Here is a 21,919-nt window from a genome sequence, read left to right on the forward strand (position 1 = left end):
TGGTGGGACTGGACTTTCAAAATAAAACATATTTTGCGGCGGGAAAGGGTCGGAACCTCACCCTGGTTGTCAGTTCTGGTCCTGACGGAGACAGCTGGCCCTGGTTTTACTGAGCGCTAACTTTATTTTGAAGGAGCCTCACACCAGCGGGTCATGTGGTCTGCGACCCACATTCCAGTCTAAGTGCCGGTCCAGGTCTGGAATGAGAGGAGTGTTGATTGGCTGAACTCAGACCGGCTTCATGTCTGGGCTCAGAACCAAGAGACCCACTTTTGCTGAAGGTCATCTAATTTTACTTCCTGTCCTGTTAGCTTGTTAGCATGTTGATATGTTAGTATGTTAGCTTGTTAGCACATTGGCTTGTCAGCACATTAGCTTGTTAGCATTTTGGCTTGTTGACTTGTTAGCTTGTTAGCATGTTAGCATATTGCTTGTTAGCATGTTAACGTTCACAGAAAATTCACACATTAACACAGCTTGTTAGCATGTTAGCTTGTTACAATGTTTGTTTGTTAGCATGTTAGCTTGTTAACGTTCACAGAAAATTCACACCTTAACATTGCTTGTTAGCATGTTACCATGTTAGTATGTTTGCTTGTTAGCGCGTTAGCTTGTTAGCATGTTACCATGTTAGCTTGTTAGCATGTTAGCATGTTGGCATATTTGCTTGAAGCATGATAGCATGTTAGCTCGTTTGCATGTTAGCTTGTTAATATGTTAGCATGTTAACTTGTTAGCATGTTACCATATTGGCTTGTTAGCTTGTTAGCATGTTAGCATATTGGCTTGTTAGCATGTTAGCTTGTTAGCATATTGGCTTGTTAGCATGTTAGCTTGTCACAATGTTTGTTTGTTAGCATGTTAGCTTGTTAACGTTCACAGAAAATTCACACATTAACACAGCTTGTTAGCATGTTACCATGTTAGCTTGTTAGTATGTTTGCTTGTTAGCATGTTAACTTGTTAGCCTGTTAGCATGTTACCATGTTAGCTTGTTAGCATGTTGGCATATTTGCTTGAAGCATGTTAGCATGTTAGCTCATTTGGATGTTAGCTTGTTAATATGTTAGCATGTTAACTTGTTAGCATGTTACCTTGTTAGCATGTTACCATAATGGCTTGTTAGCTTGTTAACATGTTAGCATATTGGCTTGTTAGCATGTTAGCTTGTTAGCATATTGGCTTGTTAGCATGTTAGCTTGTCACAATGTTTGCTTGTTAGTATGTTAGCTTGTTAACGTTCACAGAAAATTCACACATTAACACAGCTTGTTAGCATGTTACCATGTTAGCTTGTTAGTATTTTTGCTTGTTAGCATGTTAACTTGTTAGCCTGTTAGCATGTTACCATGTTAGCTTGTTAGCATGTTGGCATATTTGCTTGAAGCATGTTAGCATGTTAGCTCATTTGCATGTTAGCTTGTTAACATGTTAGCATGTTAACTTGTTAGCATGTTAGTTTGTTAGCATGTTCCAATATTGGTTTGTTAGCATATTGGCTTGTTAGCATGTTAGCTTGTTAGTCTGCGATGAGGTAGCAACTTGTCCAGGGTGTACTCCGCCTTCCGCCCGATTGTTGCTGAGATAGGCGCCAGCGCCCTCCGCGACCCCAAAAGGGAATAAGCGGTAGAAATGGATGGATGAATAGCTTGTTAGCATGTTAGCTTGTTGGCATGTTACCTTGTTAGCATGTTGGCATTAGCTTTATTTTGAAGGAGCCACCAGTGGGTCATGAGGTCTGCGACCCACATTCCAGTTTCGGCGCCGGTCCGGTCTGGAATGAGAGGAGTGTTGATTGGCTGACCTCAGACCAGCTTCATGTCTGGGCTCGGAACCAAGAGACCCACTTTTGCTAAAGGTCGTCTAATTTTACTTCCTGTCGCCGATCCACGTCTGCTCCTTGCTATTCATGGTCACACTTTAGGACCGGAACCCCCATGTGGGTCTAGAACCACTTAGAAGACACTAGCCTGGTCAAAGCAGCTTTGTTGTGCCTTTATTTTGAAAATGTTTTGCGTCGGTCGTGTCTAAATGCGGAAACGTCACGAGGTCCACTGAGTTCTGCTTTTTGGAGCAAAAAACTGATTGTCTTTTCCAGGACATCTGCGAGGACATCTCGGACCATGTGGAGCAGATCCACGCTCTGCTGGAGACCGAGTTCTCCCTCAAGCTTCTGTCCTACTCCGTCAACATCATAGTCGACATCAGGTCAGAACCGGAACTCTTCAGAACCGGCACGCAGTTTTCCAACGCCTCCGTGTGTGTTTTTAGGACGGTCCAGCTGCTGTGGCACCAGCTGAGAGTCTCGGTCCTGGTTCTGAAGGAGAGACTCCTGCAGGGTCTGCAGGACCCTAACGGAAACTTCACCAGGCAGACCGATATCCTGCAGGCGTTCAGCCAAGACCAGCATCAGGTTCTTTAGCTCCGACCTCCTTCGCTTCCTCTATAGCTTCCTACTCACTGGACTCTTGCTCCGCAGTCTCGTCGTCTGGACACCTTGACCGAGGTAGACGACTGCGGTCAGCTGACCATCCGCTGCAGTCAGGACTACTTGTCTCTGGACTGCGGCATCACTGCCTTTGAGCTGAGCGACTACAGCCCGGGGGAGGAGCCTGAGGTCGGCGACACGTGCCAGGAGCTAGATCAAGTCCAGGATGTGGACCAGAAAGCAGACTTAGAGAAGGTTGAAGAATCCGAACTAGCAAAACACGACCTGCAAAACTGTTTAGCTGAACTAAACGAGGCCGCAAAGCTGTCTCTGTCCTGTCAGAACCACAACACAGAGCCGTCGATCCCAAAGACAGTCGATCCGGTCTCAGACCAGGTTGAGAAGACCAGAGCAGGTGCGAGAACTGTTAGTCCAGTTACCGAGTGTCATAGTCTTAGCACCCCAAATCTTATGGATCCTCCGGATCGCTCCAAGTTCTGGTTGGACCTGGGCTCAGTTGGTCCAGAAGACAGTTCTCAGTCCCCTGAGAACCTGCAGGTTTGTCCATCTTCAAGTTTTTGTCGTGGCAAGCAGTCCATCAGTTTCTGTCTGGTTCTTGTATTCTTGAAGAAGTATGGTCGCTCATTGAGTTCCTTCCTGCAGGTCAGGGACGGTCCCAGCATTCAGAGACGTCACATGAGACCACAGATGGACCAGAGGAGTTCTTTCGGAGGAGACATTGCCCCACCTTTACAGGAAGTTGCATCTGAGACAAATGAACACAGCGAGGTCGACTCCGACTCCTCGCCCCCATCCCCCATGAGGGAGCAGGTCCTGTCCTCAGACTTGGAAGCAAGTGGGGAGGACTCTGACCATAGATCTTCTGGCTGGATGGTGAAGCCCAAAGAACATAAAGTCGGTGTTAGTTCTGAAAATATGTTGATTGTCTTCTGGTCTCTTCTGTGGACAAATCCGATATTCTGTCTGCCTAGCAGGGGGTTTCATCAGAAACCAGTTCGGACCGAGAGCACTGGTTCGGCTCAGAGGAGTTCTTGGCACTTCCAGCTCAGCTCCACAAGAGCGACATGCTGGTCGTCAATCTGGAGAGTCTGGCCCACACACTGGTGAGTGGACTTTGGAGGGTGTCCTACCCTTCAGACCACATGGTCTTCTGGACTAAACCCCCTGCCTTTGTTGCAGAGGTCCGCCGACCAGGAAGTTACCCGTGAGGCTTTGCAGGATGTGGACGACTGGGATCTGACGGAGCTCAACACGGACTGGGACTCTCCCGAGAGCGCGGATGATGTTCCTTCTCTGTTACTCGTACGTCACGGCAGATTCAATCGAGCCTTATGTCCGTTTTGACAAATTCCTGCCCAAACAGCGTCCAAACGGTCGCAGCCACCCGGGCCGCTATAGCCCCGCCTCCTCCAGCGACATCGCGCCTTCATTGGACGAGTCCAGCATCGAGTCCGGCCCGATGAGCGAGCTGCAGTCCGAGGGGGAGGACGGCCGGAGGTCTGCCGACTGCTGCCTGTCCCCGCCGGACAGACTCAGCGGTGCGTCTCTGGTGCGACGGCTGCTGGAGGACCTTCACCGGGACCAAGACTCGGACGTGTGGAAGAAGATGGAGGTAAGAACACCTTAGTCCCAACCTCCGCAAGGCATTTGTGGACTTTTGTGACCCAAACAAACAACACCTAGAATTAAAGCTGCAAGCAGCGATGGACGGGACCGACTTTTGCTGGTGTTTCCTGCCTTTACCCATTCAACATATCTTTACCTGCACATTACCTACCTTACCTGCATCCCGGGGTCACGCTGGGGCCTCCTTCTTTCACCCAGTCAACACATCTTTACCTGCACTTTACCTACCTTCCCTGCATCCCGGGGTCACGCTGGTGCCTCCTTCTTTTACCCAGTCAACACATCTTTACCTGCACTTTACCTACCTTCCCTGCATCCCGGGGTCACTCTGGTGCCTCCTTCTTTCACCCAGTCAACACATCTTTACCTGCACTTTACCTACCTTCCCTGCATCCCGGGGTCACTCTGGTGCCTCCTTCTTTCACCCAGTCAACACATCTTTACCTGCACTTTACCTACCTTCCCTGCATCCTGGGGTCAAACTGGTGCCTCCTTCTTTCACCCAGTCAACACATCTTTACCTGCACTTTACCTACCTTCTCTGCATTGTGTGGTCACGCTGGTGCCTCCTTCTTTCACCCAGTCAACACATCTTTACCTGCACTTTACCTACCTTCTCTGCATTGTGTGGTCACGCTGGTGCTTCCTGCTTTTAAGCGGCCATCTTGAGACGGCAGCAGTGCAGCAGCATCAGCGCATCAGTTCTCTGAAGGCGCGTAAAAGCAGAACCGGAGCAGTTATTAAAACTCTTTCATCAACTTTTAATCAGAAGGGTTCAATCTCTCTCCTGTGCGAGTTTGAAGCCGACACAACAAACGCGCTCAGAGGAGATAATGTTTGAAAAAAGGTGACAGGTTTTTACAAAAAAATTGTTTTGAAGGGGTAATTGCCAACTTCCTGTTGGTTTTGCTGAAGGATGTCAGTGTATGAAATGTAGGTCTGAGTGAGACCAACATTGAGGTTTTTGTTTCATGTCTCTACCACATTCCTACCGGAAGTTACAAGCAGTTTTGTCTGTGTTTTCTTCCCAAGAGCAGTTTTGTCAGTGTTTTGTTCCTAGTGCACAATTTTGAGTTTATTTTTTATTTTTTATTAGATGGCAATCTTGCCAGTCCTGATGTGTGTGTTCAGTTTGCTGAGTTTGGAAGCATGTTGAGGGGGTCTGATATATAATAATAATAGAAGCTTAGAAATACAATAGAGTCCTCTGTCCCAAAGGGACATTCGGTCCCTAATAGTTGGAGTAGCCTGGTCCAGACCCCCGGACAGACTCTAGGTAGGGTGGCCTGAAAGACCAGAGACCTGGTCCAGACCCCCGGACAGACGCTAGGTAGGGTGGCCTGAAAGACCAGAGACCAGGTCACTCCAGGCCGGAGACAAAAGAGGACAAGTCTGAGGCAAATCCGTCTTCCGGTGGACGTGATGGATTAGAACGTCTCTGTCGGGCCACTAATCCATCATCCCACCTGGAAAGGTCACCTTTGATTGGCAGGTGGATTATTGACCAGAGTGCGGACTAATCAGTCATATCTGCCATATTGAATATGGCAAAATGTCAATAGCGCTGAGGGTCTGCGCGCGTTCTTGCCGCATCTTTAATTAGACCACCACTCCGATCTTTACCCGGAGACCAGGACTTCTTAGCCCGGGAACCCACCGGAGTCCTGGTCGGACCGCCCCGGACTACAAGGGGTCCTGGGTCTAAACGCTCCGCTCACGGACAACAAGAAATCATTGATTCAGGACGATTGGTTCAGTTTTAACTTAGTCCTGCTTTTTCCAGCAGCAAATATTTCGACAATTAATTTTTTTACAGTGAAAATTTACACAAAACTTTTATACCCGGATTTTTTTACAAACATTTTTTACACAGAATTTTCACACACTGTTTTTTTCTTTTTTTTTCTTTACATTTTTCACACTGAATTTTCATACTGATTGTTTTACACTGAATTTTTATACACTGATCTTTGTTTACACAATTTTTTTTACACTTGTTTTTCATGCACTGATTTTTTTTACACTGAATTTTAATAGACTTTTTTTTTACACTTTTTTTTTACATTGGTCATTCATACACAGATTTTTCATAAAAAAATGTCTTTACATTGAATTTTATACAATGATTTTTTTTTACATAAAATATTTTTACACAGGATTTTTATACACTGATTTTTTTTACACACATTTTTTTACACAGTTTTTTTTTACACTGATTTTTTTAACATTTCGTTTACACTGGTTTTTCATACACTTGTTTTTTTTTCGCACACTTTTTTACACTAAATTTTTATACACTGATTTTTTTACACTCATTTTTTCACATTGAATTTTTATATGCTGAAATTTTTTTGCACTGAATTTTTCACACACTGTTTTTTTCTTTTTTTTCTTCACATTTTTCACACTGAATTTTCATACTGATTGTTTTACACTTAATTTTTATACACTGATCTTTGTTTAAATAATTTTTTTACACTTGTTTTTCATACACTGATTTTTTGCACACATTTTTTTAACACTGAATTTTAATACACTTTTTTTTTTACACTATTTTTTTTACATTGGTCATTCATACACAGATTTTTCATAAAAAATGTCTTTACATTGAATTTCATACAATGATTTTGTTTTTACATAAAATCTTTTTACACAGGATTTATATACACTGATTTTTTTTATACTATTTTTATATACTGATTTTTTTTACACACATTTTTTACACTGTTTTTTTTAACATGTTTCGTTTACACTGGTTTTTCATACACTTGTTTTTTTTCCACACAGTTTTTTACACTAAATTTTTATACACTGATTTTTTTTTAACACTCATTTTTTCACATTGAATTTTTATATGCTGAAATTTTTTACACTGAATTTTTTACACATTCTTTTACACCGGTTTTTCATACACTGATTTTTTGCAAACATTTTTTTTTTACACTGAATTTTAATACCATTTTTATTTACACTATTTTTTTTTTTACATTGGTCATTCATACACAGATTTTTCATAAAAAATGTCTTTACATTGAATTTTATACAATGATTTTGTTTTTTACATAAAATTGTTTTACACAGGATTTATATACACAGATTTTTTTTACACAATTTTTATACACTGATTTTTTTACACACATTTTTTACACACAGTTTTTTACACTAAATTTTTATACACTGATTTTTTTAACACTCATTTTTTCACATTGAATTTTTATATGCTGAAATTTTTTACACTGAATTTTTTACACATTCTTTTACACCGGTTTTTCATACACTGATTTTTTGCAAACATTTTTTTTTTTTACACTGAATTTTAATACCATTTTTATTTACACTATTTTTTTTTACATTGGTCATTCATACACAGATTTTTCATAAAAAATGTCTTTACATTAAATTTTATACAATGATTTTGTTTTTTACATAAAATTGTTTTACACAGGATTTATATACACAGATTTTTTTTACACAATTTTTATACACTGATTTTTTTACACACATTTTTTACACAGTTTTTTACACTAAATTTTTATACACTGATTTTTTTTAACACTCATTTTTTCACATTGAATTTTTCTATGTTGAAATTTTTTTACAGTGAATTTTTACACATTCTTTTACACCGGTTTTTCATACACTGATTTTTTGCAAACATTTTTTTTTTTACACTGAATTTTAATACCATTTTTATTTACACTATTTTTTTTTTTACATTGGTCATTCATACACAGATTTTTCATAAAAAATGTCTTTACATTGAATTTTATACAATGATTTTGTTTTTTACATAAAATTGTTTTACACAGGATTTATATACACAGATTTTTTTGACACAATTTTTATACACTGATTTTTTACACACATTTTTTACACACAGTTTTTTACACTAAATTTTTATACACTGATTTTTTTAACACTCATTTTTTCACATTGAATTTTTATATGCTGAAATTTTTTACACTGAATTTTTTACACATTCTTTTACACCGGTTTTTCATACACTGATTTTTTGCAAACATTTTTTTTTTTTACACTGAATTTTAATACCATTTTTATTTACACTATTTTTTTTTACATTGGTCATTCATACACAGATTTTTCATAAAAAATGTCTTTACATTAAATTTTATACAATGATTTTGTTTTTTACATAAAATTGTTTTACACAGGATTTATATACACAGATTTTTTTTACACAATTTTTATACACTGATTTTTTTACACACATTTTTTACACAGTTTTTTACACTAAATTTTTATACACTGATTTTTTTTAACACTCATTTTTTCACATTGAATTTTTCTATGTTGAAATTTTTTTACAGTGAATTTTTACACATTCTTTTACACCGGTTTTTCATACACTGATTTTTTGCAAACATTTTTTTTTTTACACTGAATTTTAATACCATTTTTATTTACACTATTTTTTTTTTTACATTGGTCATTCATACACAGATTTTTCATAAAAAATGTCTTTACATTGAATTTTATACAATGATTTTGTTTTTTACATAAAATTGTTTTACACAGGATTTATATACACAGATTTTTTTTACACAATTTTTATACACTGATTTTTTTACACACATTTTTTACACACAGTTTTTTACACTAAATTTTTATACACTGATTTTTTTTAACACTCATTTTTTCACATTGAATTTTTCTATGTTGAAATTTTTTTACAGTGAATTTTTTACACATTCTTTTACACCGGTTTTTCATACACTGATTTTTTGCAAACATTTATTTTTTTACACTGAATTTTAATACCATTTTTATTTACACTATTTTTTTTTTTGCATTGGTCATTCATACACAGATTTTTCATAAAAATGTCTTCACATTGAATTTTTTTTCAATCTTTTTTTTACATAAAATCGTTTTACACAGGATTTATATACACTGATTTTTTTAAACATATTTCGTTTACACTGGTTTTTCATACACTTGTTTTTTTCCGCACAGTTTTTTACACTAAATTTTTATACACTGATTTTTTTCAACACTCATTTTTTCACATTGAATTTTTATATGCTGAAATTTTTTTACACTGAATTTTTTACACATTCTTTTACACTGGTTTTTCATACACTGATTTTCTTTCACACTGAATTTTTTTACACTGAATTTTTTTACACTGAATTTTCATACACCGATTTTTTTACACATTTTTCTACACTGAATTTTTATACACACAATTTTTTATACTGTATTTGTACACACTGATTTATTTTTACCTTTAATTGTAATGCACTGCATTTTTAAAACACAGATTTTTTTTTTCAAAATTCTCAGCATAATTTGAAAAAAATCCAGTTGCATAAATTCAGCGTAAAAAAAAAAAATTAGCTTGGTAATAAAAATACAAAATAAACTCCATAAAAAAACGACAACACTGATTTTATTATAACACAATTCTGCCAAATAATCTCATTTACTCTCGAACCAAATCAATGCATTATCTATCAACACACACACACACACACACACACACACACAAACACACACACACACACACACACACACACAAACACACACACACACACACACACACACACACACACACACTTCCTTTCTGTTCGCGGCTAATTAGCTGATTAGCTGCTTAATTAGCAGCATGTAATGATGAGCTGCCTAATTGAGGAAGTGAGAGAAGAAGACAACGACCTTCTCTCTCGACGCAGCACACACACACACACACACACACACACACACACACACACACACACACACACACACACACACACACACACAGACCCTGAAGCATATTTCATCTTTTTAAAAATTTCATCACATTTTCTGGCCTCCTCCCCGCTCGACCCGTAGGTCCCGTCTCGCGGCGCGTCTCTGGCCGCATCTGTGACCCGCGCACGTAAAAAAGCGTCGGCCGCTTCATGAAAGTTGATGAGGCGCCCAATAAACACGCTGGCGGGAAAGCAGAAGAAGCCTCTGGAAGAGTCGGCGGGCTCGGATCCCCGTCATGTGATCTCGGCCGCCGTCTGGCCGCAGCGTGAGGCGTCTAAGGGGGGGGGGCGAGCGCAGCCGTCTGATTGGCCCAGCGGGGCGGCGTGGAGGAAAATAAAGAATGAGTGAGCTGGCGAGAGACAATGAGGATTACACAAGTCACACCAAGTCCACAAGTAACAAAACACCTCATCGTTATCCTCGACATGTATCCACGTTGATATAGTCGTGCAACATTGATATCAGCATCTACATCGTCATGTATCATCATCGATATCGTCATCTATCAACATTGATATCGTAATGTGTCAACATCGATATCGTCATGTACCAATATTGACATAATGTATCAATGTTGACATCATGTACCAACATTGATATCGTTATGTATCAGCATTGATATTTTCACGTATCAACATAGATATTGTCTTGTATTAACATCGATATTGTCATGTATCAACATCGATATCGTCATGTATCAACATCGATATCGTCATGTATCAATATCGACATAATGTATCAATCTTGACATCATGTATCAATATTGACATCATTTACCGACATTGATATCGTTATGTATCAGCATTGATATTTTCACGTATCAACATCGATATTGTCTTGTATTAACATTGATGTTGTCATGTATCAACATCGATATCGTCATGTATCAACATCGATATCGTCATGTATCAATATCGACATAATGTATCAATGTTGACATCATGTATCAATATTGACATCATTTACCGACATTGATATCGTTATGTATCAGCATTGATATTTTCACGTATCAACATCGATATTGTCTTGTATTAACATCGATGTTGTCATGTATCAACATCGATATCGTCATGTATCAACATTGATATCGTTATGTATCAGCATTGATATTTTCACGTATCAACATTGATATCATCATGTGTCAACATTGATATCGTCATGTATTGATATTGACATAATGTATCAATGTTGACATCATATATCAATATTGACATCATGTACCAACATTGATATTATGTATCAGCATTGATATTTTCACGTATCTACATCGATATTGTCTTGTATTAACATCGATGTTGTCATGTATCAACATTGATATAGTTATGTATCAGCATTGATATTTTCACGTATCAACATCGATATCGTCATGTATCAACATTGATATCGTCATGTGTCAACATCGATATCGTCATGTATCAATATTGACATAATGTATCAATGTTGACATCATGTATCAATATTGACATCATGTACCAACATTGATATCGTTATGTATCAGCATTGATATTTTCACGTATCAACATCGATATTGTCTTGTATTAACATCGATATCGTCATGTATCAATATTGATATCGTCATGTATCAATATCGACATAATGTATCAATGTTGACATCATGTATCAATATTGACATCATGTACCAACATTGATATCGTTATGTATCAGCATTGATATTTTCACGTATCAACATCGATATTGTCTTGTATTAACATCGATATTGTCATGTATCAACATCGATATCGTCATGTATCAACATTGATATCGTTATGTATCAGCATTGATATTTTCACATATCAACATCGATATCGTCATGTATCAACATTGATATCGTCATGTATCAGTATTGACATAATGTATCAATGTTGACATCCTATATCAATATTGAGATCATGTACCAACATTGATATCGTTATGTATCAGCATTGATATTTTCACGTATCAACATCGATATTGTCTTGTATTAAGATCGATATTGTCATGTATCAACATTGATATCGTTATGTATCAGCATTGATATTTTCACGTATCAACATTGATATCATCATGTGTCAACATTGATATCGTCATGTATTGATATTGACATAATGTATCAATGTTGACATCATATATCAATATTGACATCATGTACCAACATTGATATTATGTATCAGCATTGATATTTTCACGTATCTACATCGATATTGTCTTGTATTAACATCGATGTTGTCATGTATCAACATTGATATAGTTATGTATCAGCATTGATATTTTCACGTATCAACATCGATATCGTCATGTATCAACATTGATATCGTCATGTGTCAACATCGATATCGTCATGTATCAATATTGACATAATGTATCAATGTTGACATCATGTATCAATATTGACATCATGTACCAACATTGATATCGTTATGTATCAGCATTGATATTTTCACGTATCAACATCGATATTGTCTTGTATTAACATCGATATCGTCATGTATCAATATTGATATCGTCATGTATCAATATCGACATAATGTATCAATGTTGACATCATGTATCAATATTGACATCATGTACCAACATTGATATCGTTATGTATCAGCATTGATATTTTCACGTATCAACATCGATATTGTCTTGTATTAACATCGATATTGTCATGTATCAACATCGATATCGTCATGTATCAACATTGATATCGTTATGTATCAGCATTGATATTTTCACATATCAACATCGATATCGTCATGTATCAACATTGATATCGTCATGTATCAGTATTGACATAATGTATCAATGTTGACATCCTATATCAATATTGAGATCATGTACCAACATTGATATCGTTATGTATCAGCATTGATATTTTCACGTATCAACATCGATATTGTCTTGTATTAAGATCGATATTGTCATGTATCAACATTGATATCGTTATGTATCAGCATTGATATTTTCACGTATCAACATTGATATCATCATGTGTCAACATTGATATCGTCATGTATTGATATTGACATAATGTATCAATGTTGACATCATATATCAATATTGACATCATGTACCAACATTGATATTATGTATCAGCATTGATATTTTCACGTATCTACATCGATATTGTCTTGTATTAACATCGATGTTGTCATGTATCAACATTGATATAGTTATGTATCAGCATTGATATTTTCACGTATCAACATCGATATCGTCATGTATCAACATTGATATCGTCATGTGTCAACATCGATATCGTCATGTATCAATATTGACATAATGTATCAATGTTGACATCATGTATCAATATTGACATCATGTACCAACATTGATATCGTTATGTATCAGCATTGATATTTTCACGTATCAACATCGATATTGTCTTGTATTAACATCGATATCGTCATGTATCAATATTGATATCGTCATGTATCAATATCGACATAATGTATCAATGTTGACATCATGTATCAATATTGACATCATGTACCAACATTGATATCGTTATGTATCAGCATTGATATTTTCACGTATCAACATCGATATTGTCTTGTATTAACATCGATATTGTCATGTATCAACATCGATATCGTCATGTATCAACATTGATATCGTTATGTATCAGCATTGATATTTTCACATATCAACATCGATATCGTCATGTATCAACATTGATATCGTCATGTATCAGTATTGACATAATGTATCAATGTTGACATCCTATATCAATATTGAGATCATGTACCAACATTGATATCGTTATGTATCAGCATTGATATTTTCACGTATCAACATCGATATTGTCTTGTATTAAGATCGATATTGTCATGTATCAACATTGATATCGTTATGTATCAGCATTGATATTTTCACGTATCAACATTGATATCATCATGTGTCAACATTGATATCGTCATGTATTGATATTGACATAATGTATCAATGTTGACATCATATATCAATATTGACATCATGTACCAACATTGATATTATGTATCAGCATTGATATTTTCACGTATCTACATCGATATTGTCTTGTATTAACATCGATGTTGTCATGTATCAACATTGATATAGTTATGTATCAGCATTGATATTTTCACGTATCAACATCGATATCGTCATGTATCAACATTGATATCGTCATGTATCAACATTGATATCGTCATGTGTCAACATCGATATCGTCATGTATCAATATTGATATCGTCATGTATCAATATTGACATAATGTATCAATGTTGACATCATGTATCAATGTTGACATGTACCAACATTGATATCGTTATGTATCAGCATTGATATTTTCACCTATCAACATCGATATTGTCTTGTATTAACATCGATATTGTCATGTATCAACATCGATATCGTCATGTATCAACATTGATATCGTTATCTATCAGCATTAATATCGTTATCTATCAGGATTGATATTTTCACGTATCAACATCGATATTGTCTTGTATTAACATCGATATTGTCATGTATAAACATCGATATCGTCATGTATCAACATTGATATCGTTATGTATCAGCATTGATATTTTCACATAACATCGATATTGTCATGTGTCAACATTGATATCGACATGTATCAATATTGACATAATGTATCAATGTTGACATCATGTATCAAAGTTGACATCATGTACCAACATTGATATCGTTATGTATCAGCATTGATATTTTCACGTATTAACATCGATATTGTCTTGTATTAACATCGATATTGTCATGTATCAACATCGATATCGTCATGTATCAACATTGATATCGTTATGTATCAGCATTGATATTTTCACGTATCAACATCGATATTGTCTTGTATTAACATCGATATTGTCATGTATCAACATCGATATCGTCATGTACCAACATTGATATCGTTATGTATCAGCATTGATATTTTCACGTATCAACATCGATATTGTCTTGTATTAACATCGATATCGTCATGTATCAACATTGATATCGTTATCTATCAGCATTGATATCGTTATCTATCAGCATTGATATTTTCACGTCTCAACATCGATATCGTCATGTGTCAACATTGATATTGACATGTATCAATATTGACATAATGTATCAATGTTGACATCATGTATCAATGTTGACATCATGTACCAACATTGATATCGTTATGTATCAGCATTGATATTTTCACATAACATCGATATTGTCTTGTATTAACATCGATATTGTCATGTATCAACATCGATATCGTCATGTATCAACATTGATATCGTTATGTATTAGCATTGATATTTTCACGTGTCAACATCGATATCGTCATGTGTCAACATCGATATCGTCATGTATTAATATTGACATAATGTATCAATGTTGACATCATGTATCAATATTGACATCATGTACCAACATTGATATCGTTATGTATCAGCATTGATATTTTCACGTATCAACATCGATATTGTCTTGTATTAACATCGATATTGTCATGTATCAACATCGATATCGTCATGTATCAACATTGATATCGTTATGTATCAGCATTGATATTTTCACGTATCAACATCGATATCGTCATGTATCAACATTGATATCGTCATGTGTCAACATCGATATCGTCATGTATCAGTATTGACATAATGTATCAATGTTGACATCTTGTATCAATATTGACATCATGTACCAACATTGATATCGTTATGTATCAGCATTGATATTTTCACGTATCAACATCGATATTGTCTTGTATTAAGATCGATATTGTCATGTATCAACATTGATATCGTCATGTACCATCATTGATATCGTTATGTATCAGCGTTGATATTTTCACGTATGAACATCGATATAGTCTTGTACTAACATCGATATTGTCATGTATCAACATCGATATCGTCATGTATCAACATCGATATTGTCATGTATCAATATTAACATAATGCATCAATATTGACATCATGCATCAACATTGATATGTCATGTATCAATATCGATATTTTCATGTATCAGCATTGATATCATCATGTATCAGCATTGATATCGTCATGTATCAGCATTGATATCATCATGTATCAGCATTGATATTGTCACGCATCAGCATTGATATCGTCATTTATCAACAGTGATACCATCATGTATTAATATAGACAATTAAGTCGTAACGACTTAATTGACGTGATGACTTAAGCGATGTTGCGACTTAATCTGTGTCGCGGCATAATCGATGTTGCGATTTAATCGACTTAGTGGCTTAATCGATTTAGTGGCTTAATCGACGTTGCAACTTTATTGACGTAATGACTTAATCGACGTTGCGACTTATTTAATGTTGCGACTTGATCAAGGTGATGACTTAATCGACGCAACAACTTAATCGACGTTGCGAATTAATCCACATAACGACTTAATTGACGTTGGGACTTTAGCCACGTAAAAAGACTTTAACCGACGTGACAACTTAATGGACGTAATGACTAAATCGACCTTGCGACTTAATCGACGTAGGGGCCTAATCGACCTTGCGAATTAACTGACGCAACAACTTAATCAACGTTGGGACATAATCAACGTAATGACTTAATCGACGTAACAACTCAATCGATGTTGCGACTTAATTGTCGTAAATACTTATTCGGCAACTTAATCGACGTTGCGACTTAATCAACGTAGTGACTTAATCGACAACTTAATCGACGTTGCGACTGACTTAATTTATGTGGAGACTGAGTGACTTAATTGCCGTAGTAACTCAGTGACCTAATTGATGTAGTGACTTAATTGGAGCAGTGACTTAGTGACTTAATTGAAGTAGTGACTTAGTGACCTAATTGGTGTAGTGACTTGGTGACTTAATTGATGTAGTGACTTAGTGACTTAATTGAAGTAGTGACTTAATTGAAGTAGTGACTTAGTGACCTAATTGATGTAGTGACTTAGTGACTTAATTGATGTAGTGACTTAGTGACTTAATTGATGTAGTGACTTAGTGACTTGATTGAAGTAGTGACTTAATTGAAGTATTGACATAGTGACTTAGTTGACATAATAACTTGGTGACTTAATTGATGTTGTGATTTAAGTGAAGCAGTGACTTAGTGACTTAATTGATGTAGTGACTTAGTGACTTAATTGATGTAGTGACTTAATTGAAGTAGCGACTTAGTGACCTAATTGATGTAGTGACTTAGTGACTTAATTGATATAGTGACTTAGTGACTTAATTGAAGTGGTGACTTAGTGACCTAATTGATGTAGTGACTTAGTGACTTAATTGATGTAGTGACTTAAGTGAAGGAGTGACTTAATTGAAGTATTGACATAGTGACTTAATTGACGTAGTAACTTAGTGACTTAATTGACGTAGTAACTTAGTGACTTAATTGATGTAGTGATTTAATTGAAGCGGTGACTTAGTGACTTACTTGATGTAGTGACTTTGTGACTTAATTGATGTAGTGACTTAATTGAAGCAGTGACTTAGTGACTTAATTGAAGTAGTGACTTAGTGACTTAATTGATGTAGTGACTTAGTGACTTAATTGAAGCAGTGACTTAATTGAAGTAGTGACTTGGCGACTTAATTGATGTAGTGACTTAGTGACTTAATTGATGTAGTGACTTAGTGACTTGATTGAAGTAGTGACTTAATTGAAGTATTGAAATAGTGACTTGATTGACATAGTAACTTAGTGACTTAATTGATGTAGTGATTTAATTGAAGCAGTGACTTAGTGACTTAATTGATGTAGTGGCTTAGTGACTTAATTGATGTAGTGACTTAATTGAAGCAGTGACTTAGTGACTTAATTGAAGTAGTGACCTAGTGACCTAATTGATGTAGTAACTTAGTGACTTAATTGATGTAGTGACTTAGTGACTTAATTGAAGTAGTGACTTAATTGAAGTAGTGACTTAGTGACTTAATTGCCATAGTAACTTAGTGACTTAATTGATGTAGTGATTTAATTGAAGCAGTGACTTAGTGACTTAATTGATGTAGTGACTTAGTGACTTAATTGAAGTAGTGACTTAGTGACCTAATTGATGTAGTGACTTAGTGACTTAATTGATGTAGTGACTTTGTGACTTAATTGAAGCAGTGACTTAGTGACCTAATTTGATGTAGTGACTTAGTGACTTAATTGATGTAGTGACTTAAGTGAAGTAGTGACTTAATTGAAGTATTGACATAGTGACTTAATTGACGTAGTAACTTAGTGACTTAATTGACGTAGTAACTTGGTGACTTAATTGATGCAGTGATGTAATTGAAGCGGTGACTTTGTGACTTAATTGATGTAGTGACTTTGTGACTTAATTGATGTAGTGACTTAATTGAAGCAGTGACTTAGTGACTTAATTGAAGTAGTGACTTAGTGACCTAATTGACGTAGTGACTTAGTGACTTAATTGATGTAGTGACTTAGTGACTTAATTGAAGCAGTGACTTAATTGAAGTAGTGACTTGGTGACTTAATTGATGTAGTGACCTAGTGACTTAACTGATGTAGTGACTTAGTGACTTGATTGAAGTAGTGACTTAATTGAAGTATTGAAATAGTGACTTAATTGACATAGTAACTTAGTGACTTAATTGATGTAGTGATTTAATTGAAGCAGTGACTTAGTGACTTAATTGATGTAGTGGCTTAGTGACTTAATTGATGTAGTGACTTAATTGAAGCAGTGACTTAGTGACTTAATTTAAGTGGTGACCTAGTGACCTAATTGATGTAGTGACTTGGTGACTTAATTGAAGTAGTGACTCAATTGAAGTATTGACTTAGTGACTTAATTGATGTAGTGACTTAGTGACTTAATTGAAGTAGTGACTTAATTGAAGTATTGACTTAGTGACTTAATTGATGTAGTGACTTAGTGACTTAATTGAAGTTGTGACTTAATTGAAGTATTGACTTAGTGACTTAATTGATGTAGTGACTTAGTGACTTAATTGATGTGGTGATTTAATTGAAGCAGTGACTTAGTGCCTTAATTGATGTGGTGACTTGGTGACTTAATTGATGTAGTGACTTGGCGACTTAATTGAAGTAGTGACTTAATTGAAGTATTGGCTTAGTGACTTAATTGATGTAGTGACTTGGTGACTTAATTGAAGTAGTGACTTAATTGAAGTATTGACTTAGTGACTTAATTGATGTAGTGACTTAGTGACTTAATTGAAGCAGTGACTTAATTGAAGTAGTGACTTGGTGACTTAATTGATGTAGTGACTTAGTGACTTAATTGAAGTAGTGGCTTAATTGAAGTAGTGACTTGCTGACTTAATTGCCATAGTAACTTAGTGACTTAATTGATGTAGTGATTTAATTGAAGCAGTGACTTAGTGCCTTAATTGATGTAGTGACTTGGTGACTTAATTGATGTAGTGACTTGGTGACTTAATTGAAGTAGTGACTTAATTGAAGTATTGACTTAGTGACTTAATTGAAGTAGTGACTTAATTGAAGTAGTGACTTGGTGACTTAATTGATGTAGTGACTTAGTGACCACACAGTTGGCAAACAGATCTCTTCTGCTGCGTCTTCTTATTCTCTGGCAGAGCACACTTTTCTCACCTCCTCCTTCCTCACCTCCTCCTTCCTCACCTCCTCCTTCCTCACCTCCTCCTTCCTCACCTCCTCCTTCCTCACCTCCTCCTTCCTCACCTCCTCCTTCCTCACCTCCTCCTTCCTCACCTGGTCAATACTCTTCATTGACATTTCTCCTCCGACGCTCCACCGTATCGACTCTTTTTTGGAAAGGGTCACGCTTGTAATTAACATACCAGCGCTCAATCGGTCAAGGCACACACACACACACACACACACACACACACACACACACACACACACACACACACACACACACACACACACACACACACACACACACACACACACACACACATCATCGGCTGTCATTGGAAGCGAGTATGATGGTGCTCCTGGTGGGGGTCTACTTGTGGGTCTTCAGATGGGGATGAAGGTGGAGTTGAGGAAGGGTGAGGTGATGAAGGTGAAGGTGATGAAGGTGGAGGTGTGGAAAGTGGAGGTGATGAAAGTGGAGGTGATGAAGGTGAGGAAGGTGGAGGTGAGGAAGGTGGAAGTGATGAAGGTGGATGTGAGAAAGGGTGAGGTGATGAAGGTGAGGAAGGTGGAGGTGATGAAGGTGATGAAGGTGGAGGTGAGGAAGGGTGAGATGATGAAGGTGATGAAGGTGAGGAAGGTGGAGGTGAGGAAGGTGGAGGTGATGAAGGTGATGAAGGTGGAGGTGAGAAAGGATGAGGAAGGTGGAGGTGATGAAGGTGGAGTTGATGAAGGTGGAGTTGATGAAGGTGGAGTTAATGACGGTGGAGGTGAGGAAAGTGGAGGTGTGGAAGGTGGAGGTGATGAAGGTGATGAAGGTGATGAAGATGATGGTGGAGGTGACGAAGGTGGAGGTGATGGAGATGATGAAGGTGGAGGTGATGAAGGTGATGAAGGTGATGAAGATGATGGTGGAGGTGACGAAGGTGGAGGTGATGGAGATGATGAAGGTGGAGGTGATGAAGGTGATGAAAGTGATGAAGGTGGAGGTGATGAAGGTGATGAAAGTGATGAAGGTGATGAAGGTGATGAAGGTGGAAGTGACGAAGGTGGAGGTGAGGAAGGGTGAGATGAAGAAGGTGAGGAAGGTGGAGGTGAGGAAGGTGGAGGTGATGAATGTGATGAAGGTGGAGGTGAGAAAGGGTGAGGTGAGGAAGGTGGAGGTGATGAAGTTGGAGGTGATGAAGGCGGAGGTGATGAAGGTGGAGGTGTGGAAAGTGGAGGTGTGGAAAGTGCAGGTGTGGAAGGTGGAGGTGAGGAAAGTGGAGTTGATTAAGGTGATGAAGGTGATGAAGGTGGAGGTGACGAAGGTGGAGGTGAGGAAGGGTGAGATGAAGAAGGTGAGGAAGGTGGAGGTGAGGAAAGTGGAGGTGATGAATGTGATGAAGGTGGAGGTGAGAAAGGGTGAGGTGAGGAAGGTGGAGGTGATGAAGTTGGAGGTGATGAAGGCGGAGGTGATGAAGGTGGAGGTGTGGAAAGTGGAGGTGTGGAAGGTGGAGGTGAGAAAGGTGGAGGTGATGAATGTGATGCAGGTGGAGGTGAGAAAGGGTGAGGTGATGAAGCTGGAGGTGATGAAGGCGGAGGTGATGAAGGTGGAGGTGTGGAAAGTGGAGGTGTGGAAAGTGGAGGTGTGGAAGGTGGAGGTGAGGAAGGTGGAGTTGATGAAGGTGATGAAGGTGGAGGTGACGAAGGTGGAGGTGATGAGGATGATGAAGGTGGAGGTGATGAAGGTGATGAAGGTGGAGGTGACGAAGGTGGAGGTGATGAGGATGATGAAGGTGGAGGTGATGAAGGTGATGAAGGTGGAGGTGACGAAGGTGGAGGTGATGGAGATTTTGAAGGTGGAGGTGATGAAGGTGATGAAGGTGGAGGTGACGAAGGTGGAGGTGATGGAGATTTTGAAGGTGGAGGTGATGAAGTTCCTAGTGGCATTTAAAAAAAGCCTGTGGTGTCTAGATGTCCAGTGTCTAGATGTCCACAAGTGTCTTCTTCTTCCTCTTCTAGTTGCCCTAAATCGTCTTTAAATACTCTTAAATGCTTTTTATTGTCTTTAAATGTATTTTAATGCAGTTAAATAGCTTCATTGTCTTTAGATACTCCAACATATTTGAACTGTCTTTAAATCTTCATTAAACATCTTCAGACACTCCCAATAGTTTTGTGTTTAAGTTGGTTGAAAAAAACCCAAAATTTTTTTACTGTCTTTAAGTATGTTTTAATTATAATTACTTTCCGTTGTTGTCTTAAAATATTTTAATAGTTTTTAATTGTCATTATACATGTTCAGACGCTCCCAATAGTTTTTGTGTTTAAGTTGGTGAAAAAAAATGTCTTTAATAGTCTGTAAGTATGTTTTAATTTTTAGTATTTTTCATTTGTTGTGTTAAAATATTTTAATTGTTTTTAACTGTTTTTAAACATTGTGAAATATTTTCAGATCCTCCTAACAAACTTAAGTTGATTTTGTATTCTTCCAATTGTCATTAGCGGCTTTTAAGTAGATTTGCAAGTTCATATTTTTCTTAAACAATGGTCATTATTTTAAATACTCTTTATTTGTCTT

General features: G+C 37.0%; 1 protein-coding gene across 5 annotated transcripts in view; it reads left to right on the top strand.

Annotated features, from left to right (window-relative positions):
* Positions 1–21,919, top strand: part of LOC133542387 (A-kinase anchor protein 6-like) — a 151,833-nt gene that overhangs the window by 14,318 nt on the left and 115,596 nt on the right. For 4 of the 5 annotated variants that reach the window (XM_061886443.1, XM_061886447.1, XM_061886446.1 and 1 more), the window contains 7 exons: positions 2,099–2,208; positions 2,272–2,413; positions 2,480–2,986; positions 3,092–3,343; positions 3,421–3,552; positions 3,629–3,751; positions 3,813–4,061. In XM_061886443.1, the coding sequence (XP_061742427.1) occupies positions 2,099–2,208; positions 2,272–2,413; positions 2,480–2,986; positions 3,092–3,343; positions 3,421–3,552; positions 3,629–3,751; positions 3,813–4,061 (1,515 nt within the window). The remainder of the gene's footprint in view (positions 1–2,098; positions 2,209–2,271; positions 2,414–2,479; positions 2,987–3,091; positions 3,344–3,420; positions 3,553–3,628; positions 3,752–3,812; positions 4,062–21,919) is intronic. The other variant, XM_061886445.1, reaches the window with a different exon arrangement.

The sequence above is a fragment of the Nerophis ophidion genome, linkage group LG24 (assembly GCF_033978795.1).
Source record: "Nerophis ophidion isolate RoL-2023_Sa linkage group LG24, RoL_Noph_v1.0, whole genome shotgun sequence".
Taxonomy (NCBI): domain Eukaryota; kingdom Metazoa; phylum Chordata; class Actinopteri; order Syngnathiformes; family Syngnathidae; genus Nerophis; species Nerophis ophidion.